The sequence below is a fragment of the Epinephelus moara genome, chromosome 13 (genome assembly GCF_006386435.1).
Source record: "Epinephelus moara isolate mb chromosome 13, YSFRI_EMoa_1.0, whole genome shotgun sequence".
NCBI classification, from domain to species: Eukaryota; Metazoa; Chordata; class Actinopteri; order Perciformes; family Serranidae; genus Epinephelus; species Epinephelus moara.
The window spans coordinates 7,220,739-7,248,369 of record NC_065518.1 but is presented as its reverse complement, the minus strand read 5'-3'; the positions used below and the strand labels follow the sequence as shown (position 1 = coordinate 7,248,369).

The 27,631-nt window shown below is 40.9% G+C and overlaps 1 protein-coding gene across 2 annotated transcripts; it reads right to left on the bottom strand.

Moving 5' to 3' along the window:
• Nucleotides 1-1,211: 1,211 nt before the first annotated feature.
• Nucleotides 1,212-26,186, bottom strand: LOC126399906 (plexin domain-containing protein 1-like). Of its 2 annotated transcripts, none has more exons than XM_050060238.1 (13): nt 25,683-26,186; nt 14,713-14,876; nt 8,454-8,597; nt 8,298-8,367; nt 6,467-6,589; nt 6,262-6,380; nt 6,054-6,153; nt 5,026-5,121; nt 4,852-4,933; nt 4,707-4,767; nt 4,498-4,621; nt 2,269-2,429; nt 1,212-1,954 (listed from the first exon to the last, which is right to left on the bottom strand). In XM_050060238.1, exons 1-13 carry the CDS (start codon nt 25,756-25,758, stop codon nt 1,829-1,831), a joined length of 1,446 nt encoding a protein of 481 aa, XP_049916195.1. In that variant the 5' UTR covers nt 25,759-26,186; the 3' UTR covers nt 1,212-1,828. The 2 variants fall into 2 exon arrangements, with proteins under 2 accessions (XP_049916195.1, XP_049916196.1); XM_050060239.1 differs by having other exon boundaries at nt 8,454-8,594.
• Between the last annotated feature and the right edge of the window lie 1,445 nt (nt 26,187-27,631).

Below are 27,631 nucleotides of genomic sequence, written 5' to 3'. Positions count from 1 at the left end.
ATTGTCCTCAATCCCTAATGGTGGCTGGGTCTGTTTGTATGTTGTTTTCATGTAGAAACTACATACAAGACATTACTTTATTTGTGTAATGATTGAATTTTTTTCAGGCCTTAATGACCTTCATTTATATTTTTAAATTTTTTTGATAAGATTTTTTGATAAGAACCCACTTAGTTTATAGGACACAGCCTTGGTACGGTGGAGTGTAATTTGACTATTGTCTGGTATGTTTTGATGTAATTCCTACTCTGTGACATTGTGGAGGCCTTGTTGCATTTATTATCAAGTTTCCTATTTGTGTATTGAAGCTCATTCTTGATGTAAACATACCCCTATAAGTTCATTTTTCAATTTACTTTCAAGATTTGGATATGTTTTTAGAGAATGCAAGTTAACAATAAGGACTTAAGCATTTACTCTCAAGAACGTACCTATCTAATGTAAACTTTTGGGGGTATTTGAAGATAGTCAGTAAGCAGTTTCAATTTTGCTTCTTTATTCCTCTATTTCTATGTAAAATGTCGATTGTTACACTAATCACTTTTGTGGTGGGCTGAATTGATGTAAATGATAATAATTAGTATCTGTCTATCTTTGCCTGTTATGGCACAGTTAAGCTTCAGGAGAGCCAAATATTACCCTTAAAATAAATATGCATTGTATACTTGTATTCCTTTGTTTAGGTAGAAATAAGGAAATCAAAAATGTGTATCACAAAATTATAATATTACAATGCATACCATTTAGGGGTTGGGTTGGAATTGAGTCCCCACAATACAATAATATCAGTACCGTAATTCCGTGACACTGCAATATTTTCTGGGATGGTTAACGTACCATGAAAATCTCATAACGTTGCAACCCTAGCCTAGACAGTAGATGTAAATGTTCAAAGGTTTAGTGGCATATTAAATTACATGCCAGTCCATGTCCCAAGTATTAATGTGCATGTAAGCAACAACTATAAGAACTAATTTAATAGTACCTTTACATCAGTTTAAATGAATGAGTGCATTTAGAGCTCATTCATTCAATTATCAGAATTAAATATTGGCATGTAAATTAAACTGTATGTTTCCCGATAGCACTCACCTGACATTGACCAGCATCTTCTTTACCTGGTCTAAATGTCTGCAAAGTGGTCTGCACCATTTGTTCTCAACTCCTCACCAAGCATGACATTTATATCAACACTCACCACCAGCTTTTATTAGAAGACATTTAAACAGAAAGGTTAAAAGAAAACTTTCATAACGTGATGTCACTAAAATTCATCCATACAGAATTTCTCCAGAGAAGCTCAAGATGACCATTATAGTCACTATCAGTTATATAGCTAAATATCTGTTATAGTGAAGTCCACAGAGATATAACATTTTATGAACCAGTCATTGGTCGCGTGGAAGTTTCATGAAACAAAAATAAACTGAATAAAAACAGAAACACATTAAGTTGAGCTGTATGTTGGTTTGCAGTATGAAGGCTAGTTCGATTCATTCCCTGACATCCCCTTGCATTGATGGGTTTTTGTACAGTTACACGCTTGCATGTCATCATCTCTGTACAGTCGTCTTCCTCTCAGACCCTCCAACCCTTGAATCATATGGCAAATCCCCTGTGTAATGGCAAAGAGCAAAAGACACAGAGAAAGCTGGCAAGAGCTACAAGAGCAGTTACAGTAAACACTGTCCAGCCGCCAAGGTTGGAGTCGGGACACCCTGTGTCGATGTTCGGCCTGATCGTCCATATTCATCCCCTAGTAATACCTTTGCAGTCCTCAAGATGGTGCCCTTTCTTCTTCTGGCTGAGTCCTGTCAGTCCAGGACTCTTAGCAGCACTGCTCAGCTTCAATGAAACCTTCCTTTTCATGACCCCCAAGCTCGACCTCGGCGTAACTGGAGTGGCAGCCCTGGTTGCGGAACTTCATGGAGGGCCAGTAGTTATTGGTGCGTCGCTACGAACAACAGACAGTAGTTGCTAAAGGCCAGGCAGCAGACAAACATGCAGTGATGGAGGAAGTATTCAGATCCTTTACTTAGGAGAAAGTACTGATAGCACACTGTAAAAAATACTCTTTAACATGCAAAAGTCCTGCAAAAATGTTACATATAAAAGTTAGTATCAACAGAAAAAGACTCAAATACAAGTGGCTCAGATTTGTAGTTAAGTAAATGTACTTTCCACCTCTGCAAACATGAGTATGCATGTAGGATATCTTTAAACAGAAACTGTCCACTCTATAGGATTGTATGAATTTGTGTTTCTCACCTGCATGAGGTAGAACGGTGGAGCAACTGTGGGGTGTGTGTTGATGTAGTAGACAGCCAGTAAGGTCAGAGCTACAAGCAGAACCAGTGCAGCCACTACGCCTGCTATGATGGCCGTGTTCTCTGTTATCCCCTTATTATTTGGAGGACTCGTCTGTATATCTAAAAGGAAAGAAAACAGATATTGTTGTTGAATTATGTAGAAGTGGCCGACTAAAGAGTTGGCTGTAACCTTACAGACATTGCTAATATGTAGGTCTGACTTGCTGGGACACTATGGGCATCCTTACAAAGCAACTGACCACAAGAGATCTGTTGTACTTGACAGCTAATGTGATTTTGTTTTAAGATACAATATATTGCTGAAAACATCCACTCAGCTCAACTTCATTCACAGCATTACATCATAGCCCATTCAAGAGCAAACCAGGACAAAAGACAAACTTATCTGTGTTGCATTATGTGTGTGCAAAGAAAACTTGTGACACTTTAACAGCAGCACAGTCCGTCAACCAATAAATTGACAAATAAAGCCTGGAACAGGCCTCAGCCAGCTTATAAAAACAATTACTCAGAAGGTTAAAGGGATAATTCTGGTTTATTACAACATGGAACTAATTTAATAGCTTTAGCCATTTCCTATTGATGATAATAAAAGTGTACCCAAACAGTTGCTGAGATCTGGAAACATTGTGATCAATGTCCAACGTGGCAAAAAAAAAAAAAAATGGTTCAACGTGGTCACAAAGTCAAACAGGTTGGAAACCATCTAGCAGTGTAACCAAGTCATCTAAACCGCTGCATTTGGAGGTAAAACTCCCTGAAATAGTCTCGTTTTGCACAGGAAACCTGTGTGTGCCTGACTAAAGTAAGTATAATAGATAAAAGTTGAACCAGGAAGCAGGTCTATAAACGTTGATGGGTGTAATAATTGTAATATTTTGCTTATAACATAGCATTCTCCTCAAATAACTTTGGCTAACCTGGAAATTTGTTTAAAACCTGTCTGATTGACTATTTGTGTTTCTTGGCCCAGCTAACTTAAGTGATGTGCCACGTTCTCAGATCTCAATTAACTTGATTAGTACAAAGTTATTATCACTGGAACAATGGCCAAAACTAAGAAAATAAGATCCGAGTTGTAAGAAAACAGAAATTATTCTTTACTTTCTTTCGTGCATCAAATGTTACGCATTGGTTATGCAGAGGGGCATTTATCTTGGACCTTGAACTCTGTCACACAACTGTTGTCTTTAAAGATGTGGTTACTTTTTTTGGCTTCTTAAGTTTTGTCAGATCCTCTCTGCTTTCTAAAAAAATATATCTAGTGGTCAGACAATTACATTTTAAATTCTTATTCTCTGATATATCTTTAATGTCAGATATTGAATGCCTGTCTCTGTCTTGACAAAGGTTTTTGGATTGTGTAAACACCAGGTACAACAATGGAAGAAGTCCAGGACATGTAGCGTTCTGTCCCTGACAAAAGTCTCATATTGTACTTTTATAAATATATCATATATTATGATATTGTCAAAGCAAACCTTGAAGTCTTCATTATTTCTAGGGAAAGCTGAATCAAATCCACGCATCAGTTGTCAAACAAAAGTGAAGAGACAGTTACTCAGAATCATAGATTGTAATGTGAAGACCTTTATCTCCAAATCTACAACCATGACTATAACTCAGAAATTACTAAAAAAAAGTCTAACTTTGCTTTGTGTTTTTATCTCTTTTCTTGTGTTGATAGAGATCCATAGTCAGTGGGTAGGGAGGACATGTCAGTTGAGATATTGCAGGACCCGGTAGGTTCAACTAAAAAGCTAAACATAAGTCCTGTCTGGTGCTGGATTATTCTTTGTCCAGACAGTGTTGTATGGATGCTCCAATCTGACTTTTTCAGTCCTGACATCGATACCTGGGCTTTGGGTATCGGCCAAAACTGAGTACCATTCCGATATCAGTGTTGGGAAGAGAGTGTTGGAAAGATCAGGCTTAACTTTAACATCTCTCTCCTAACCTTAGTACACACGTGTGTAATCAGAGGTAAATTCAGAATTTATTTAAATGATTGGTCCCATTATCACCAATATCCAGTCCAGCTGTTTGAGTCAGTATCAGCCCAATATTCGATATCAGTATCGGATCAGTACATCTGGATGATTGAGATGAACCTTCGCTGACATACCTCACTATGTGCCCCCCTAGATTCTGCTTTAGAGAAGTTTACCTTTAGTGACAGGCTGGTCTTCGATCTCTGCTGAAGAAGGTGTTGGACCTGGAGAAGACTGGTTGAAGGAGCTCATAGACCCCTCAGGTAGTATTGGGATGTAGTCCTCACATGTGCCTTTTGCCTGTGAAAATACCCAAAGGAATGACTCTAGAAGACATTTAACAGCTGCTCATTTCTCTGTTGTATAAAAGGGAAGTGTACCTCACCTCTTCAGGGCAGTTATAATCTAACCACTCTTGTCTGTGCCGGTCGATTCCGTCGGAACATCTGAAACTCAGTGAGAACAAAATGAGAAGAGCCTGGCTCTCCGCAGCTTCATTACAAGGTAAATCTTTCAGAGATTCATCCTACCGTTGAAGTGTGTTGCACCAGCCGCAGCCAGTTGTCAAGTTGGATGATAGGCAGAGTTCGCAGGATGTGTGCTGAAGACAAGCTGGAGGAATCGGATACACAGTGTGCTGAAGTTAGAGAAGTGAGTAATGAGGCTCGGCTCTCGTATAAATACTGGTGTGTGAGGATACTTACTGGGCAGAGGTGTGAACTCAAAAGCAGATTTGCTAACAATCTTTGTGATGTTAATCTCAACACGATGATACTCATAGATAGTGCGGCGATTCACTTCTTCAAGACAAATATAAAACGTTAGTATGTTTGCAAGATTTATGTAAGTAAACAAAAGAATCTAATTACACCAACACATCCACTTATAACAAGAAACTTTATCTTTATAACTAGAAAAGTTAGGAGCTTTCATATGTCGTAAAGTTACAGTCAAAGCCTAAATGGAGATTTGCAATTTCCTTATTTGCGAAACAACCAATTTATACAAATAAGGCTGTCATTTATGGACTAGTGAGCACCTCTCAACAAAATTCGTTCATTCTAGAAGTAAGTAGTGTTTCGTTTTGTTAAACCAGAAACAGCCCTGAAATTTCTATAGCCAAACCCACCAGACGTCATTAAATAACAGTAATTTTATCATATCAATTAAAGTCAACTTCCTATCATATAATTTAAAGTCAATGGAAACAAAACAAAACCCATAAAAACCATTTTGGTTCGTCTTTCCACTGTTCCAACAATCACCAACTCTAATAAACCGTTAATTCACCCAGTTAGATGTGAAAATATGCTGACTCTGTGCGTGCTTAAATTACGATTTATTTGAATAGAGTCTGGTGGGTTTGGTGATGGCATTTATGGGCTGTTTTTTTTTATCTTACTCTTTAACAAAAGGGTCTATCTCTGTAGGGATCTGAGCCTGTCAGAGGCAAAAACAAGCATTTTTAGTTGTCATAAATTGGCTGGCTGCAGCAGTCCCAATTAAAACAGGACCAATCAAAAATTGCTGTCTCCATTAGTCACTTAGACGCAAAAAATTATCAGTTTCTCTTTAATGTTGTTGCTGATCGGTGCATTTCATAATAACAAGAAAAATACAAACATCAAGAACAACAAGAAACAGAAACACTTTTTTGTTAGAGGCAGCAATACATTTCCTTACATTTTTTTGTGTTAAAAAGTGTGTTTGGAGAAATGTTTTGAGAGCTGACCTGAGAGCTGTGAGGAGGGGAGGAGTGCCATGAAAGCATCAGACAGTCCCACCTTCACTGGATGCTCAGTAGAATTCATTTCACTCACTGGTATGGGGATCTGAAAAATAACAGCAGCATTTTTTTTTAACATGGCGTGCAATTTTAGGATCGCTTCCCCACTGTATAACTGTGGAGGTGATATAGAAAACAGTTAAGCTGAACTTACGTTTCTGTAGTTGAAAACAATGGTTCCATTTCTGTGGAGGATTGTCTGGAAAGTAAAAGCTCCCTCAGCCTCTCGGTCCTTCAGCTGCACTTTGTCCCACTGCACCACAAATAGATTCCCTGAGCAGAGCAGGATACAGAGGCTGGTCAAAGAAAACCTGGAGCTCCCAGAAATTACCAACTTCACAGAGGAGCTCCTCACTTACCGTTGTCCGAGTATCTCACTGTGGAGTTTTTGGAGAAGCTGGGGTCAAAGTTGGCCATGAGGGGAGCGATGTACTGTGTGGCAGTCAGCATTCGATGAGTGATGTCCCCCATGAAGATGAACCCTGAGGGGAAGAACAGATGTTAAAATCTTGAGGCATGTTTTTAACCATAGAAAGGATGTTTCCCTGGAATGCATGCTGTAGTTTCATATTTTAAAGTGTATTCAAAACCCCTATGCATTTATGTATTGTCAGATATGTGTTTGGAGGAGAGTATCAAAATCTGTCAAGAACTGAAAGCTGGCATAGAATATTTGGTCAGATCTGAGCAGTATTTAACATTTGAGAACTTTGGGTTCTTTTGTTGGGCGCTTGTGTCCCTTTGCGATCATTCTGTGCCGTCACATGACGTTTTTACGCCACTTCACGTACTTATTTTAACTCAAAAAATTATGTTTTTTCTTAAATTAAGCAAGTAGATTTGTTGCCTAAACCTCACCCCAACAGTTTGACAATGTTAACCACGTGTTAGAACATGTTGTACCCAGGACACAGCTGAGCGTCTCATACAGGTGCTAAAGGGCGCGCCTCATAAAGGGTGCTTACGGCCTCGGTATCACATGAATTTGGAAGTGCTTGTTGGTCCGTGAAGGCAGTGCAGACGAAACTCTTCATAAGTTTTTTCTTATCCTCAGCAGCAGTTTGAGTCGTGGGGCGGAGAATTGATCAGTCGATCAGTTTGTGGTTGGATCGATCTGAGCAGATCAATGGATTAGACAAGCAGCTGCTGCGGAGGCAAATGAAAGCAAACTTTTAGACCCGGTGCTGGGTGTGTAGTTGTCATAGGAACGTAGCTGCTTTCATCTAAAGCAGGTTGAGAAAACGATGGACAACACTTAAATGAGAGCACTGTTATTATGTGAAAAAGAGCATTCTGTTTCTATACAAATTAATGAAGAGATAAGTCTGGCCTTTACCTCGTTGTTCTGCTCCATCTGTGCTCAAATAACACTGTGCTCAGAGAGTGTGGTGCTCTGAATAACCAAACAAAATATGTATTGAAACAGTGCTCTGAATGAACGGCCTAGCTCTAAAAATACAAAGTCAATATGTGGCGGCAAATGATGATACCGTTGCGGACCGCCACAAATAAATGTTAATGTGGTGAAAACCCTGAAAATGTATTTTGGTACCAGAACTGAAACGCAGGTGTTACATTGGCATTAGCAGTGAAAAATACTTAAGAAATATAACTGTGCAGATTGCATTAAAAGATTTCTTAGCAGTGATTAAAAGTATACAGGGTGTATAGTAATAAAGATAAAAGCTACAAATCAGTGACCGTGGGATCATCTGGTTTTAACAGTCATGAACCTCTACATGTAAACAGTGTCTTATAGTGTTCGTATGACGACAGAGATAAGAGATGTCGTGTAACATGATGACCAAATGCTCCAGGCAGACATTCAATAAAGAAATTCAAACATTGGCAATGTGCTATATTGTACAATTTGGTTTTTTTATTCCCATCTCCTGCACATTCATAAGCATAGCACAGCATAATGTTGGATCAACAAATATGTCTCTCTCTCTCTCTCTCTCGTATGATTGTTTTCTTTGGGTTAAAAATTTAGGACAAGTCTTTAAGCGATTAAAATAATTAAAAAATGAAGGCATTTACAATTAACCAGATTCATTATAGCCTGGTATGCCTGAATATTTCCCCCAGGGTAGGACAGAGTCTCCTTCAGCACACTGGGAGACATTCCATCTCCTAACTGGAAGTAGATGAGTCCCGCTGTGGTATCAAGTAACATAAAGAGAAACTCACCACCAGTCGCTACGATGATTTGTCTCAGGTGGTGTCCATAAAAAGGGAACTCAAAGGACAGTGCCACCCTCTGTGGATAAGAAAACATATCAGACATGCCTGCGTGTTAAATCAGATGGTTGTGTGTGTGTGTGTGTGTGTGTGTGCTCATCTCACCGCCGCCTGTCGGTGTGCGTTGGACAGTATGCCATGGATCTGGACTTGGCTCCTGTGCAGGGTGTTCAGATTTACCCACAAGTCCTCAGTCCGTCTGTCTGTTGGACCAAAACTCTGCCATGTGTAGTACCTCTGGGAGTCCTCCTTAGAGAAACATGCCACTCATTAGGAAGGTTTTCGTGAAACATTATTCATGGTGAGGTAGTTCAGAGTTGGGGGTTCAGCAGCCATTGACCTGCATTATTTATGATATCACTTTTTCAAAACTCATGTCATGTTGCCATATCGTTCTTAAACCAGTGTGGGACTATTTGGGGCTGAATGATGTGAGGAAAATATCTAATTACAAATCCTCTGACCAGTTTTGTTACTGTGATTCAAATAGCAATTATTTCTAGAAATTAAACCCCGCAGGCCTGTATTGTATTGTATTGGTGGCCTACATAATATTATGTGTATATAGTACAGACATCGGCATGGAGAGAGGATATTAACAAGACGACAGCCAAGACTCTTGGAGTTTGGTCAGCTCACAGTATTAAATGTAATCAGCTACAGCTGAGTAAATTTGGTGGAAGCAGTCATCTTGACAGTTGGGAAAGTCATTGACTGCACTCACTTGTTTTTACAGCTTGGTAAGAAATTTATAATGTTATTAAAATTGAGTGTCTTGTGATGTGAAAACGTTAAAATTGTGATTGAACGCGGCCAATTGTTCTGCCCTAGAATTCACTGTACACATTTTGTAACAAGAAGACCATTTGTTGCCCATTTGGAAAAACAAAAATGAGTATTGGATCTTTAGTGCAACACACTTGAGTTTTTAATTTGCATATTGAAGAAATGAATTTCTAACAAGATTTTGGACCATTGGTCAAATGAAATTTAATTTGAGTACGTTCTTGGGATGTGGGAAATTTTAATGAGCATTTTCTTTTTTTTTTTCCTGGCTTTTTTTTTTTTGTGGGAAACAAAAAATCAATCAATGATTTGCAACATGGAATCAACCAAGGTACAACTCCATTAAATGTCATCCTGTCAGCTCCTTGTACATTGTAATTTAGTCCTTATTTGCATCTTCCTAGACTGCATTCTTAATTTTTAAGCTGCAGTGTCTGTGTTCATGGCATCCTGGATGGTTCTGGTAATCCATGGTTTCAGGTTGTGGAATAATTTACCTATAGTTTTGGGTGCAGTTGCTTCTGTTGTTTTACAAATTAAATCCACCAAAGACTCTGAGTTCCAGAATCCGACTGGCTCCATGTCTCAAATCACTGGAGGCTTGCGTTGTAGTTTGTTCACATATACCTCGACCTCAACAAGATGGCTGAATGGTCGCTCTTCTGAACACAGCCAGCGCCGCTCTGCAGGCACCTCTAAACGGCATATAGCAGTAATAAAGAGTGTTCATTCCCTTTGTGGCGCAACAACAGGAACGGGACAGCACCTTACAATCCTACTCTCACACCACTCACCCTAAATCACAGGTGTCCTCTCGTTCTCTCACCAGAGTCCTCTGCTCTGTCAGATTGTCATATAGAAAAAGAGCCTCCTGGTTGAATGGCGGCGTCCAGGAAATAGCCAAGTTTTGGTGAAAAAAAAAAGAATATTATAGTTTCTGATAACCTGTTAAAAACTGATGTGGGCACAGAGGTCGTCCAATTATCCAGTGCCCGTACAATGCCTAGCAGGATGCTAGTTCAGCTGATGACCATATTCTCTATCTTCCTTCGATGTTTGCTGATGTTTACATTTGAAAACCTCTTCTCAGCTAGCTAGTGGAGGTCGGCAGATAAGGAGATCAGTCCATAACGAAGTTAAAGTCGTAGCCCTGCATTTTATTTCATGCACATTTCATAAAAAAAAGATATAATAAATGTTGGTGAGGAAAGTATGTCCACCCTTATTTACCCCTTTCCCTCTAATGGGTCGCTCTCTTTCCTCCACAAACCTGCATATTTCTGTTTGTGTCAAGAGTCATTCATGATAATATCATCATCAGGATGAAAAAACATTGACTTACATGAATAATAACTTCACTAAAACATGTATTTATTTTATTTTGTGTGCTTTTTTCCAGCCATTTTTCCATGACATGATCAAGCCTTGATGTGGTGAATCAGAGAGGATCAGAGTTGATGCCACAGTAGGAAAGTGGTTCCTAACCTTGGGAATGGCACCCTAAGAGGAGTCGTAGGATCACTCTAAGGAGTCATGAGGTAGGGAAACAAAATGTGCTACATAAAGTAATTTATTATTTTGGAGACTTTGCTCTACTTTTTGCTTGATCCTCTGATCGATCTGCTTACAAATTAAAGACATACAACCAGTTAGAACGGGGTTATAAGAGGAGATGTTTTGTGTTAAGAGGTTGGTGGGGAAGCACCGCACCACACATCTGGGATTTATCTATTTTTGTCCAAACAGTTCCACTTGGGGGAGCTGTTTACACATTGCACATGGTGCTTTGACTTCGTACAGATCTGTGTTCTTGATGGCATTATTAATGTATGGCACAGTTCAAGGTGACAGAGAGCAATGGTTCTGGGGTTTAGTGTGGGCTCAGAAAGTGGAGCAGTTAAATGCAGCGCTCTCACTGCCTCTCCGGCTGCTCCATATACAGCAAGTGACCCACTTTTTTCTCCCATCTCCACTGCCTGACACCAGCCAATGTTGTCTAGAGGGGGGTGTGGGAGCTCTAGGTGAGGAGAAGGGAACAATCATACACTTTTCCCTCACAGCTGACTGATTTATTAAAGAGATTCCCATTGGACGAGAGGTGGAGGGGTTTGGGAAATTGGGATCAGACCTCCCCCAAAAAAGGCAACAGCAGGGTTACATGTGATCTTGTCCAAGTGAGTCATTCGTGAGCGCACACGCGCACATGCACACGCGCACATGCTCACGCTTAAACAAACACTGTAAGTTGGCAGGACGAGGCTATCGTCTGTTTTCAATTTGAATTGGAGGGAGTGGAAGAAAAAAAAATGTACAACACAATTTATTTGGGTTGAATTTTACTGAGGCTGATTCAATGAGAGAAGAAGACACAAATAAAACCTCATCATACACACTCAAACACACACACACACACACACACACACAGACACACACACATATTTGTAAAAGGTAATGAGTGGAAAATGGCACAGCACGAGTCCACCTGACAGAATAACAATAACCTCCGCTCAAAGCTTCTCCAGCTTGGCAGAGTGTAAACTTTGTGACCCCGACTGACCTTTCAGCACAGTTTTATCACAATAACACATCCATAGTCAGGTTAAAGCTTCTGCAATGCACGGAAATAAATCCCTGCTTTTTATCTTAAACCCTATAATAACCTATTAGCTTCCCCTCATCAATTCAACCTGGCATCGTGAGTCAGTGACTTACCCATCATGCCTCCATGATTTTAGGTAAAACCAAAGCTACAGCAACAATATTGCCAGCCAAATTGCTATATTTGTGGGGCTTTTTGGTCATGTGTCCATGTTTTTTCGTAGCTACCTCTTGGATATGTTCTGCTTACAGTCTGGTACTTGGTCACTAAGTTTTTATAACGTCCCGACCTCAGGGCTGTCACTTTTTATTTCAAATTTAACTGTTAGAATGTAGTCAATTCTCAATCTGTAATGGCCTATTCCAATTAGAAGTTTACAGTCTATAAGTGCAGCAGACCGTTTGAAGTAGTTTGCCTTCTGATCCAGCAAAGTGCACTCTTCTACTTTGGTACAAGCTTAGCTAGTAATGTTGTTTACTTTGAAAATGGAGGACACTGACAAGTAAAGTCATCGTAAGTGAATGATAATGACGCCAAAGCATCTGAGAAGTAGTGTGTGGAGGGATTTTGGGATCAACATCATAGATGGATTAAGAAATTGACATTAACAAAGACATGATGGGTTTGACATCTCCTGTTAAGTGGTTCTAGATGTTGCCACGGACAATGCTCTGAAGTATCTGATCGCCATACTCGAGAAATAACTGGTAACATAAAGTAAATGTTATGTTAAGCTAATGAAATAGCTGGTATTGTGAAGTTAATGAACCATTGTCAACATTATTCTTGTGGAGGGGAGGTGCATTTGAATTCATTCAAACAGATTGCCCCCTCACACTCACACACATTCTTATTAGCCCCTTTTATACTGCCAGATTTTCGGCGAATGTTGGGCGGTTTTGCCGGCAAGCTGCGAGCATTTAGACACACAGAGCCGGATTGGCGAGTTGATCCGAGGTGCCCAATTTTCCACCTCGTAGGGTAGTCATATTGGCGGAACCCTTTTAGTTTAAACAGACCAAGGCGGCGTTCCACAACGGGAGGGGCTGTTGATGACTTGTGGGAGGAGCTGTTGATGACGCCACATGTGCGACCCACTGGCGTTGGATAAACAGGAAACAGCTGATAGCAGGAGTTAGTGAGCAGCTAGCAGCAAGAGGGAAAGACAACCCTGACAGACACTGTAAAGATGAGCAACTGGGGAGACAAGGAATTGCGCGCCCTCCTTGCCCTCGCAAACAAAGAGGCCATTAACCGTCAGATGACGGGGACGGTGAAGAACGGGCCGACTTACGAGAGAATCGCCGAAGGACTAACCAGCCGTGGCTTCCCTCCCACGTCACTGTTTACGTCACACACTGAGCTACACGTTTTGTTACTTGCTCACGCCCCCCATTGCCCCGAAAAAGGCGCATTCTGTGTAAACAAAAGTAGGTAGGTGACATTTTGCTGCACTCCCCGATTTTGTTTTTATACTGCCAATGCTGAAAAAAGACTGATTGGGCTTTCCTGCAAATTTGCACAACTCTAAAAAGGGCTATAGACTAACTAACTGGTGTTTTATTGTGGGGTATTTATTATGAATACAGTCCATCTAATGCTGGTTTTGTTTCTGTTTTTAGCTGTTTCATCACTACTACAAATGCAGCTGTAGCCAGTATCTCACTATCACTATCCTCATTCATATTTCAAGAAGCTACAAATTATATTCAGCCCTAAAATAAGTCTGAAAGGCTGCAAATCAGAATGGAAGTAAAAAGCTTTGTTGCTTAGAGATGATACACCGTCTCATCTAGTAGCATTGGTGTGACCTTTGGAAGTACTTGCCTGTTTCAAGTCGTCTTGATTTGAATCTTTGGTCTGAACTGGGCATAAGTTAACTTACAACAACTTGGAGAGCTGTGTCAGTCTCATCTAAGCTGGTCACCATTTTGGTGGCAATATTTCTGTCACTATTTTCCATGGATGCAGCTAGGTAGGTAGCTGGCCAGCCAGGACGATGGCCTCCCCATTCGTTTGGACAGCACTGTTTCAGAGTTCAGGATAGCCATGTTTCGTTCACTGCCAGATGGTTCCATAGAAACGCTCAGAGAAGTGGCTGTGCACTGCCCCAATGCCTCTTTCACACCAATGACCAGGGTCATCTCACCTGTGTTCCACCCTTATTTTGTCAGTTCAGACCAAGCCAGCCAGCACAGTTAATTCAGGTACGGCCTGAGTCACAACCCGGGAGCAATGCATACCTTGCATGCTGGAAATCGTTTGGGGCTTTAAATGTCATATTCGGAGCTAGTGTTTTGTAGTTAACTGGTATCTGGTTTGGCCTGTAATATTGTAATTACTGAAGGTGTACTGCTTTTTCAGTGATTTCAGTTTGTCTGTGACCCATTGCTGTGAATGATGTATGCCTGTCTCATTCAGCAGCATCGTTACGTTCCCATACACTATGTTGTCCCCCACCATCCCTGCTATTTGCCGCTCGATTTCCTTCTCACCATGGACAGTCAGTGCTCCCACACCTTGAAGTCTTGCCACATCGCCATGATGTTGAAGTTGTAGCTGTAGCTGAAAATATTCCTGCCATTTGCAACCAGTGATAAATTTGTCCTGCCCTGGGTGTTAGTGACTCTGGTGGTGTGTCACTCACATTGAACCCTTGTCCAACCCCTGTCTGACCCACCTCTCAACCTGGGTTGCGAAGCCATGTCAGTCAATGTGGGTTAACCCTTTCAAACACAACATCAATGCTGGTTCAACCCTGATTGAGCCCTCAGTTTGAAAGGGGTATTAGCTAGCTACAGCTGATTAAATCTGCCAGCTATAGATGTCGCTCACCTAGCAGACTCTATGATCACGAGCGAGAAATGATAGGCTGCTCTCGTCTACCTTGGTCCGATATCAAGGATGCAGTGTTTAACAAATTGCATACTAAAATGGAAAACTTTATCAACAGACTTTTAGCACTTATTTGGATCTCACCACTACGCGGGTCACGTTGTCAGGCAGGGTACTGATATCAAGTCCTCCTCCTCCGTCAGTGTTGCGGGCTTCTCTGTGTTTGTGTGGGGTCTGCTGGTTCCTACTGTCTCTGTGAAAACCGGACAGATCCCCATCTCTCTGCAGAGGAGTCCCGCTCAGTGCATCTAGAAAAAGACAGGCATTATGAGTGAACAGTGAACACACATGTGGGCCCTGCATGCAGAGACATCCAGGAGGATTGAATCCATGAACAGCACAGATGTCTCTTAAACTCTGCAGAGCCAGGATGTTTTTTTTTCCTGCCATGTTTTCATAATGCTGTATTAATCCTTCACCTGTTATTGACTATCCAATGGACACAAACTGTCAGGTCCTCAACATTTAAAGCAGCATTGCTAGATTTCAGCCTTTTGAGAAGAACATGATCATTGAAATCTGTGAGAAAGCTTGGAAATTATTTGGCAAAAATATTGTCTTTAAAAGGAAGTGGAGCAGTTTTAAACCCTGCGGTCACAGCTGGTCATTATTGGTTACCATAATTTGGATCATTAACACACAGACAGCAAATGTAATCCATGTTTTGAGCAATAAGTCACACAAAGACAGAAAAATAACAAATCACAAAACCCAGAAAAACAGAATCACGAGTCAGTTTTCTTTACATCTGTCATGCAGAAATAGTGCCGTGATGGCTTTTTAATTTCTGCATTTTAAATTAATAATGTGGCGTGTGTGTTTTGGCAGGACCATAGCAGGTTATTAACTAATAGTGAAGCATAATACAACCTTCATTTGGTGCCAGTGTTCTCTATTCACACAGGTCTCTGCCGAACACCTACATCTGTGTGGGCTTCTTGTCATCTGCTCAACAGATCAGAGATGGATGTTTGTATTTTTTCCCATTTGGAACTTTCCTTTCGTTTTTTTTTTTGTCAGTAAACTGATCCATGACTCAGTGTCCTGTGCACATTTTCAGACAGAGTTGTGAGATCAGCAGAACTTGCTGATCGTTCAGCTGGATGAAGGTCCCTGCTGTTTTCCTACTGGAGAACAAGTTGAGGGAATAAATCCAGTTTGCTGTCTACATTTATGTGAGCTGTTAGTTTACTGATCTGAGCTATTAAGTAACAGCGTGTTTATGAACATCTTGAGAGAAGAAAAGACAAGAGCCAGCCTGAGGTACTTCAGACCTCCCTCTCAGCCTCTGTCTTTCTATTTTGTGTTTACAGCATATGACCAGAAGTATGTGCACAGCCTGCATCCGGTCCTTTTGTATTTTTTTTAGTTTTGGTCTGGAGCTGTTTTTCTTGGTTTGGCTTTGTCTGTTTTCTCTAATTAAAATCTGAATGCTCCGGCAATCAATGATAAATTGTAGTAGCAGTTTGGGGGTAGGCCCTTCCTGTTTCAACATGACTATGACTCCTGTGTGCAAAGCCAGGTCTATAAAGAAACGTTGTTCTCAGTTTGTTATGGAAGAACTTGACTGGCCTGCACAGAGTCCAGACCAGATCACCCAACATCAATGTTCAACCCCACTGATGCTCTTGTGCCTTGGGATGTCGCGGTGAAGGAAAATCCCCATGCGGCGATTAAAGGGGGATTTATACTTGTGCGGCAGACCCTACACCGTAGCCTATGCACATGGCCTAACCATTGTGAGCATTTATACTTGTGCGGTGGTGTGTCTGTGTCACTCTGCAGCCACACCTCCAAAACACTAGTTGGTGGCGGGATTCTGTGAAGTGCTGTAAAGCTCAGTTGATTCAAAACACACATTAAACACACATTAAACATGGTTTAACAGAGACAGTTTCAAACACAAGTACACAAATCAGCTTCACTATAACTCGCAGCATTCACAGACAAACACTTGTCTTTATCTGGACACATTTTCCCCACTAATACAACATGCTAATGTTATTAGCACAAGCCTATGGCATTTTACATTGTATAAATTAGCCTAGTGGCTAGCAGACGTTTCCTCTACTCATATAAACCAGAGACAACAGCAACATTTAACAAACAAAAATCACAAAATTTGGCTCCATTACAGCTCACAAGGTTCACTGACAAAACAACTGTCTTATACTAAACACGTTTTCCAAACAAATACAACATGCAAACATTATTAGCATAAGCCTATGGCATTTTACATTGTATAAATTAGCCTAGATACTAGCGTCGATTGTTTCTTATCTGTGAAATAAAGTAAATAAAAGCTTTGTTTCCACTGAGGGAAATGGTTTCAGCTAACAAAAACAGACAGGAGGTCTGCGTCACCGCAACGTGTAGTTAGTACATATCTGGGGAGGTGCAGATCAGACTACAGTGTAGGGTGCGGTGTAGGCTCCGCATCGATGTAGAGCTTATGGCTTAGGTACGGGGTAGATTTGATGCAGAAGTGTAAATCCTGCATAATGGTGGCTCAAAAGTGCAATATGTGGAATACAGCTTTTTATAAATGTATGTAAGCTTTAATGTTAGGCTGTATTGTTGTATTGTTAGGTATAGTGTTGCTTTTCAAATAACAAAGAAATTTTTTTTAAAACGAATTAAATACTTGTTCATTGTTAAATGTAGAAGTATTTGTAGCATAGTGTAAATGCGCGGCGCCTCCATTAAAAAAGAAAAAATATGAACATAGCAATTGTGGCAGTTGTTTGCCAGTTATCAGTTACTATGAAAGCCCTGCTTTTATCTGAATGGGAGTTAATCGCTGCAGCCAGGTCCCAAAGTCTAGAGGAAAGCCTCCCTTGACCAGTTGAGGCTGTTATGACAGTAGAATAACGCCCATGGTTTTGGCTAGCTATCACATCTGGGTATGGTGTTTGGTTGTAAACATACTTTCAACCTATGTGGTCAAAAGTCTTCTTTGCTGAAACAAAAATTGGGAATATGACATCTAAATGTAAATGTTTTGGGTATTTGGCACCTGGACTCTCTTCATTTGCTTTTTGTTAGATACAGACGATTTAGTTGTTGACCATTAAAGGACTAGTGCAACATCTTGGGAAATATACTGATTTGCTTTTTTGCAGAGAATTAGATGTGAAGTATGATACCATGCTCATGTTTTATGATTGATAAGAAGCTGCAGCTGGTTAGGTTGGCTTAGCTCTGTCCAAAGGTAACAAAATCTGCCTAGCAACACCTATGAATCTTATTGATTAAACATTATATCTTGTCATGTTACACTCCAATTTTTGCACTGATAAAAGAAACAAGTTTGGTTTTGGAAGATTTTATCATCAGAATCAAAATGTAGTTATTCAAGGCTATACCTACTGGGCTGCTCTTGTTTTATAAGGACTGAATGAAGTTAATCTTCTATTGTTAGATACATAAAATAGACAAAGAGACAAAAAAAGGACTTAAACAAAATAGGACAAGAGAAAGAAACATAGAGAGGTCATCACACACACAGGGGAGACAGCTCTAATGAGGAATTTTGTTTGATTATGGTGCAGAGGAAGCTGTTTCTACAGCTTCAGAACAAGAGGCTCCTAATTGGGTCAGATTGGCAGCACTCATCATCACTAAACAGCTGAGGAGGCGTCAAACAGCAGGGGACGAGGAGGAGCTTTGAGGGGGAGGAACACTGGAAGTGGCACATTAGGGACTTTGCATTAGTATATCATTGTAGAAACATTTTTTGCAGCCTTTGCACTTAATAGGTCACTGTCAGATTTTGCTTTACAAACATCCTAAGTGTTGATCTTCTTTCCTGGAACATCTCTAACCTTCTCTAATTATCTGCACGTGTGCCTGGATGGACTTCTAACAAAATAGGGGGCTAAAAAAAGTTCAAGAGACGGCAGGTCTTTACATAAGGACTTGAATTAAGCTGACCTCCGTCCACCAGGTCTGGCACACACATGTGTATGTGGAACCTGCACTGGGAATGTGCAAACTGGAGCAGAATAAACATCATGGCGAATTTGAAACAGGGCCCAAAAATCCAACATGACAGATGTGACAGATTTGCTGGTGAATCGCTGGTGGCTTAACAGTCAATATATATCATGATGCCCTCTCTATTAGAATGAAATGCATGGAAATGATTCTGACAGCCCTCTAGATTTAGAATATTCCTGGTAACTGCCAGGATGATGTCAATTTAGACGATTTTCTGCTGTTTAATCCAACATATGGTGCAGTGCCAGGGGTGTTGATTCCCTGAGTGAGACTGAAACATCTAATCAGGCAGAATTAATTTGAATGATTTACAAATATACATCAGTTGTTCTGATTATAAAAACTATCACAAATGAACATGTAGTTTTCATAGATGAGACGAGACGGGACTTAGCAGTGGGCTAGTAAATGTTACGAAACTTGTTAAAAGAATGTTTTATATAAGATGCCGAGAACTGACATGCTTTCAATATTATTATGTAATGCTGTATGAGCAATATGAGATTGGAATGCTGACAGGTCAGTAAATGCCAGTAAATAGTCAGTGCCAGGATGTTTAGAAAGCCTGCAAAGCACTTAGCAGCATCAGCTGTTGGTGCAAGTTGTACGCTATAATTCAGCAGTAAATAAGCAGCTGTGCTCCACAATCCACAGTGGAGCTGCTGAATGGATTTGTGGAGTTTGTTAGTTGCAGCGGTGGCTGTACCAGAGCAGAGCGAGCAGCCACCAGCCAAAGTCAAGTTTTAATCACCCAACTCTGTGAAAAGACATTTTCAACCTCCAGTGCCACAGATTTATAAAGAATTCAGGCTGAAATAAAGTTATTTTTCTGCTTAACATTGGGATTGATAGGTCAAAGTTTACACTGAAACTTTGTACAAATCCTAGTTTTCTAGTTGTCACAATTTTCAAATGATGATCAGTAAGTGTGTGCTTGTGAATCATCCTTTGAATCTGTAAAAAAAAACAAACTGCTAGAGAGATGCAAGTACAGTAGGGCTGCCCCCTGAAAAACCATGATTCAGATCAGAAGTCGGAGACTTATTTTGCTGTACTATTTATATTTTATACAGGATAAGAACCTCACTCTGAGTTACTGTTGTTGTTTACCAACTAAAGAATGGAGAGATACATTTTGTTTAGATTTTACAGAATATTTGAACTTGAAATGTTACGTTTATGCTGACATATAAAGCTATAACACTTATTTTGTTGCGTTTGTGTGGTCTTGAAATTAATAGTAACATTTTTCAGTATTTTGTCATATCGTCAAGAATATCGTTATCGCAAAAATACCCAGAAATATCCTGATGTTATTTCAGGACCACATTGCCCGCCCCATTAGAGGGCCATGTAGTGCTAAAGGCCCTGACACACCAAGTCGACGTCCAGCAATCAAAGTTGGGCCATTGTTGAGTGTCTGTGGCCCTCATCGGTGCAGTGTGTCCTGCACTGTTGGCCCTTGTTGGCATTAGTTGGCCTTTTGTTCCACTGGTTCGGCATGTTGAATCAGTGTCGGTACAGTGGAGAATGTTGGTGGATGAAATCACTCTGATTGGTAGTTCAGCTCAGCGCACAGGAAGAGAAACGGAAGTGAGGAATGTAAACAAAAAGCGAAAGTCAAGAGGGATGAAACAAACTTTTTATATGTTATATGAGGTTGAAGAACGGTTTCTGATAGTTTGTGTTATTCACTGGAGCACAGCAGTGTTCTGTCTTTCAACATTTGATTGTGTTGATGATATGCTAACTGGCTGACTAGCATCAAGACGGCCTTCAGGTTTCCCTTTTTTGAACTGCAATCTCAGACAACCGCTGTCTGTTGGTATGGAGGGATAAGTCCCCTCACACAGGAGCAGAACATACGGTTGTTGGTTTGGTGTGTCCATGTGCAACTTTTTGGTGGGACATGGCAACAAGAGGAGACGCAGCAGGGGACTCCTGTTGCTGCTAGTTCTCTAACGTTGGTTTGGTGTGTCTGGGCCTTAACACTTGACTCTTCCCCTCTATCCCAAGAAGAATCGGGACACTCTACCCCTAGACATGAACGCACAGAATGGAGGGGTAATTGCTAGGGGCAAGGACTGTATTGGGATTGAGCCTAAGACTAAATCAAAAATAACTGCCAAAATTAATACTGGATGGCAGTGATATCCACTATATCTGCCTCCTCAGATGTGCCTGCATTGCAGCATCCGCCTTATAAATCTAGTGGGTGTTGGAAGTCACATAAAACTAGGACACAGCATCTTGAACCATGTACAGTGTGCTATTGATATACACATTGCATTCATTCATCCCTTTATTGTCTCCCACATGCCTGTTTCCCATTCCCCCTGATCGCCTGCTCTCTTTGTCTTCTTCAGTAATGTACAGTAGCTCTGTGGTTTTCTTTCATCACTTGTTTTTATGTCTTTAGCAGAATTTAAACTATATCAATGGTTGTTTGACAGACACCAACGTAACAAAAGGTCACATTTTTAGTATTTGAGCAGAGTTTTGAAGGCTAGACAGCAACGGGACAAACAGACTAGACTAGAAAGCCACGTTTCCTCAACTGAGACAAAAGCTAAATGGTCTTTCAGTCTGTTCAGCTGGATGAAGTCCAGGGATGAAAAATAAATTTCCTCTGAAAACAATCTCTTTCTGGATAAATGTGCAACACTTTCAAGTTGACGTACACTCGAGGATATGCTGAGGGCACAAAGGCATGTACTTAGTCCTGGAAAGGAAAAGCGAATTATCTACAGACCCAACAAAAGAGAACAAAAGGCCAACATCTTTGCTCCAGAGACAGATACGCTGAAGAGAGCGAACCATTATGTACCGTCCAAACACAACAGAGGAGACATGATTAAATCTCTAGCTACAAACAAAGTCTCGACCCTGTATCTGTACCATGTTGTGTGCTGTAGTCTCAGGACAAGGAATAGCAAAGCACCTGCAGTCCTCTGGCAAACAAACCATTAGTGGAACAGTAATCACAACGCAGAGTCCCTGCTATGTATGTCAGCGTGTGTCATTGCAATTTAGCACAGTGGTTTTATTGTGGTAAGATTCTGAAAGGGTGATTTGTGTTAAAACCAGCCTGGAGCTTATGGCGTGGGAGTAAGCCATTTGGCACCTTTTACTCCGTGGAACAGCAGTAACCATAACACACAATCACAAACACTGGCAGCTGGACTGATAAGGACCCGAAGAGAAAAGGAAAAATGTGGCGTTTAGATAAATACGGACAAATGGAACAGCCTTAGAGTTTATAAAATGTTTAATTCACTGTCATGGAGTTGTTTCTTGTTTACATTTGGAACTGATTTTCCATTTTTAGTGCAGCTGACATGTAGTTCCAGTTCGCAGATGTTTTTTGTTCCAGTTGTGGGTCACTGTCTGTTTCTACGGTGTTGCAGTATTTATAGTTTTTACAATAGGACATTTTTTCACAGTCAGATATGTTTGTGAATATCAGGAAAATCTGTTTTTATTCAATTCAAAAGTGAGCATATTATACTTAAGTATCATCTGTCAGATTAACAGATGTGAGGTTTGATAACTGGGGTTCAGCTTTGAGATTACTGGGCTATTGTCATCTTTGTTCTATGTTGCACTGAAAGAAGTACAATTTGGAGTATAGTTTATATTGTCTTTGGCTACAACAACAAGATCCTGGAGATATTCTCTTGGTGGCAACCTAGAAAAAGTGTGAGAAGATATTGGTTTTATGGCATTTTTAGCTCATTCAGGTCATTTGTCTGCAGCCTCAGGCCGACTGTGACCACTGATCAGAGCAGTCTGTCACATCAAATCCATCAGTGTGAGTCAAGCTGTCTTCATGTGCACTTTTCAGGCAATAATCTGGTTAGCATCTGGTTTTTAAATCTGTGTGGACAGCAGGTAAATGTAATTAACTCGGATTGAAGAGCTGCACACAGATGGTTAATCTTTGCTGTCTGTCACTTGAAAACTGCTTAAATGAAACATGATGTGTAATTTATAAAGAACAGATGCGTTTTATTCTGCCTGATGAAACAATTCAAAGACATGAATCTCATCTTCTCTTTCATTTTATTGTCAGACTGCATAATATTATGAATCTATGTAAGATAGGGACACATCTGACCATTAACTCTGGCATCACCAGACATGCTGACTAAGCTGCATATAGTGAATAGGAATTATGGAGACCTGCTGAACTGTCGAGGTCACACAGCGGGTCATGCAACCTGTACTGGGAGATGTGACAGATTTTCCAGCTATCCCCCTGCGTAACTGAGAAGAGGGACAAAACCTGAGTGGGAAAGATAACTTACTCCACCACTTTAGACAGAGTGAAATATCTCAATAACCACTTGACGGCTTGCCATTTTATTTTGTAAAGGCATTCATGGTCCCCAGACAGTGTATCTGAATGACTTGTCATCCCTCGACTGTTCCTCCATAGTGCCACCAGCAGGTTACTTCTCTGGTTTTGAGTGAAATGTCTCATCAGCTGTTGGATGGGCTGGCATGAAATATGGTTCAGATATTCATGCCCCCCTCAGAATGAACTGTGAAAGCTTTTATCCCCTCACATTCATGTAGTGTCATCATCAGATCAAAGTTTTAATTTGATCAGTACTTAAGTTTATGACCAAATACCTGCAAACTAATAACATTCCCATCAGCCTTACTTGTGTTTCGTGCTAATTGGCAAATGTTAACATCCCAATATGCTAAACTAAAATAGTAAACATGGTAAAAGTTACACCTGCTAAACTGTTAGCATGTTGACGTTAGCATTCAGCTCAAGGCACCACTGCTCCTTGGTGCAGCCTCACAGAGCTGCTAGCATGGCTGTAGACTCTTGCACCAAAGTGACATCAAAGAACTAGTGACAAAGAAGACCGACTGCTGTGTTGCCTCATGTTGCCTGTGTCTTTGCCTTGCACCTGAACACACCGAAAAGACTACACCCAATGGCTAACTAGCATGTACGTCCTGCAATAGTTTGAGAAGAAATATCTCTCCATAGCTGCAGGCGTCTGTGTTCATCATTCAAAAAGGGAAACCAGGAGGCTGACAGGACGAATTCAAGATGCTAGTTAGCCAGTTAGCATACTGACAACACAACCTGATGTTTAAAGAACAAAGGATATTTACTGTGTGCTAGCGAACAATAACACTAACAGTTCTGAGCAAAGAGAGCAATGGCTAAAAATCATGATTTCACCTAATATAACAAGTTTGTTTGGATGTCATGTTCTCTCAACTTTAGCTGTTTGTTTACATTCCTCACTTCCATTTCTCTTCTTGTGTGCTGAGCTGAACTGCCAATCAGAATGATTTTATTCACTGATGTGCTCTGCCGTCTCCAGCACCAATTCAACGTGCCGAATTGGCCAAAAAAGCGGACAAGGGATAACAAAGGACAACAAAAGATTACTGGTGCCGACATTGCGGGACACATTGCAAAAGCTAGGATGACAGATGCTCACAGATTGCCCGACACTGACCAGCAGACAACTGTTGCCTTGTTGTGTCAGTGCCTGTAGTCCTGTTGTTTTTAGTTCCTTCCAACCCAACCTGTATTTGCAAATGAATGGCATAATAAATACATATTATCAAAGACACAACCTACATGCAGCAGACACATGTAACCAGCTTCTGTAATGGCAAGATTTTGGTTCATTTCAATAAAACTGTTGCAGCCAATCAGGTGAAGTAAATCCACATGGAACTTTTAAACAGAGTTTGGTGAAATTTGACACTGGAATTTGTGCTGTTGCTCTGTTGCGGACAGTCTTGACGGTGCTGACCTTCTGAGAAAACAGGGACAGCTATGCAATCAATTTTGTGTCACTCTCAGCTGAAGCTGACCGAGCTGACCGCTCTGCAAAAGAGACGGGGTGTGGTCTGCAATCAGTCATGAGACAGGAGTGGATGGTACAGATACGTGAGAGTGCAGGTAGTCACTACAGCACCGCCTTTTTAGCAAAGAGCTGCTCCACTTTCTGGTGTGAGCAAGATGAAGCTTTCAGGCTGTGGGAAAAGGGCTTAAAATAGGGACACCTGCTGTACAGGGGTGAGGCAGACAACTTAAACTGAATCCTGGGCTTTGGGTTATTTCAGTGGTGAAGATGAGCATGGACATTTTGCCGGACTTGAAGTTGTCTTATGTTAGGGGGGGATTAGTCTCTCTGGTCTCTGCACAGTGTGTCGGGTTGTCCTCTGCAGAGCTAGGCCCCTGATCAGAGGAACTGGGACCACAGGATAGGCCAGAGAAACTGGAGCACCACTGATTGTCGGAGGAGGAGCGGCAGCGGAAGAACGGGGGCTGGCTAAAAATAATATATCTCCAAGGAGAACAAAAATACATACATGCGCGTACACTCATACACACACACACACACACACAGGAAGGCAGCATATATATATACAGGTGATGCACAGAAACAATTAAGCACAGTATTTTGGGCCATTAAACACAACTTGAGCTAAGATAAAGCAACATAGAGAAGAAACTTTCCATTTTTAAGTACTCTAGGCTCAGCTGCTGCTCTCATTGACTTTTTTTGTACTTTTCTAAAACGCCTGCTGGAATGAAAACACCAGCCAAATTGAAATTACTGGTTAACCTCAAACATTTATCTGCCAAATTGTAGGATTTCCAGTCATATGATTTGTGTTTTCAGATCGGAAATACAGAGGTTTTGGAATGGCATCCTCAGAAAATCCAGACCTACACACACACACACACACACACACACACACACACACACACACTCAGTCTTTCATGTGCTTCCTGTGACTGACGCAGAGAAATATCAAGGGACCTGTTAACTTCACACATTCATATGTGCACACATATGCAAATCCACTCCCCCAAGAAAGTGCCCTATAAAATATTTCAAGCTCGCCTGTTGCCAGCGTTAGCAGCAAGAATTCAGGTCATATAATATTTTTTTAACCTGAATTTTTGGAAGCTGTCTTGACAGTCTGTTCTGAAGAAATGCAGTTTAAAAAAGTGTTAATATTAGCTGTAAATACCTGCATATTGGCATCCAAGAACGGGGGCTTACCTTCATGCTCCTGAGCCCAGACTCTCCCCAGCTCAGCCTGGGAGAGACAGATGAGGAGAACAGCACAAAGCCCCATGTCCAGCCGACTCTTCTCCCTCCTTCCCCGACTCTTTATCGATCCTCTCTTCTTCTTCTTCTACTTCTTTATTTCTTCCCCCCTCTCACTTCGCTGGAAGGAACGGGGCGCCTCACTCCTCCACTCCCCTGACTTTCGTTGCTCTCTGCTCTCCCACACCACTGCTTTTTCCTCACCTCAGCCAAGGTTTACTGCTTTTCTCCCTCCTCTGTCCGTCACTCTTCTCTGCTTTGCGTCCTTGTTTGGCCCTTTAGAGTAACTTCTGGGATGGCAGGTCCATGTCAGGGAAAGAGTTGACAAACAGTTGAAGTGTTGCAGAGTAAGGTGTTTTCTCTTTGCCCTTCCTTTGCTCCAGTCTCATTATTTTCTGCTCCTTGAAATGATTCTTCACTCCCTCCTCTCTGTCTGTCTCTTGTATCTTTCCTTGTGTTTCTCTCTAACAGTGCTCTGGATTTTTGCAAGTCTTCCACAAAGAGGAAATATTTATGTATTTCTACATTTTTTCTTTCCTTCCACACCAAAAAAGGGGGTTGGAGATGGGAGGAGCATGTCTCCCCCATGTGGAAGCATGTTGAACCAAAACAAATGTGATATTGTTGAATGGTTGACATTTGAAAAGTTTCCCCTGTGGTTTGTTTAAGGAAATATTTGATTTTCTCTTACAACTAAGCTCATTTTAAGTTTTATTTCTTTCAGATCTGTGCTTACTGTAAGTGTTGTTCCTGTTCACACAAATTACATTACTTTGAGTATGCATGACTTTTGCAATTCATACTCATGCATGAATTTTCCTGGAATAGTTCTGTCTCCCATTTGAAAAGATTTGTTCATGTGGCTGATGTCAGAAAGATCCAGATACAGTGAAAGCCATATTAGGATGCTTGCACACCTGAGCTGCTTGGTCATTTTTAACCAGACCGGTTCGTTTGGGGTGTTTGTTCGTAAGTTCATTCAAACTTTGGTGCAGACCAAACAATTTAACTCTGGTCCTCCTAAAAACGTGGACCTTGGTTCACTTCCAAGAGTAGAGTTTGGTTCACTTTAAGTTAGAATGCGATCAGACACAAATATAGAAAGCAAACACAAAAAACTGCTTATCCATAACTGAGGCAGGATTTATACTTGTGTATCAGCTCTATGCAGAGCCTACGCACATGGCCTATGCCTTTGTGAGCATTTATATTTGTGCATGGTGTGTATGTGTCACTCTGCAGTTGCACCTCCAAAACAGTAGTCGGCAGTGGGGTTTCTGTGAAGTGCTGTAAAGTTTAGTTCATTCAAAACACACATTAAACACACATTAAACATGGCTGAACAGTGACCGTTTCAGACACTAGTGCACAAATCAGCTTCACTATAACTCGCAGCATTCACAGACAAACACTTGTCTTTATCTGAACAAATTTTCCCCACAAATACAACATGCTAACGTTATTAGCACAAGCCTATGGCATTTTACATTGTATAAATTAGCCTAGTGGCTAGTGGACATTTCCTCTGCTCATATGAAGCCAGGATAAATCACACACAAGACTTAAAATGTTATTTTTGTGGAGGCTTTATTGTCTTCACAATTTATTGTGTCTTATCTGTGAAATTAAAGCAAATAAAAGCTTCGTTTCCACTGAGGGAAATGGTTTCAGAAACAGACAGGAGGTCTGCATCTCCACGACGTATAGTTACATTTCTGGGAAGTTGCTTGTCAGGCGATGGCATAGCGTACAGTGTAGGCTCTTTGTCAACACAGCATATGCTGTGGGTATGCCACTGATTCAACACAGAAGTATAAATCCCACATTATGACCATAGGTTACTCGTTGTCTCTGTAACAATGAGAACCCATCAATCTCTCATCAGAGCCTGCTGTCTTCTT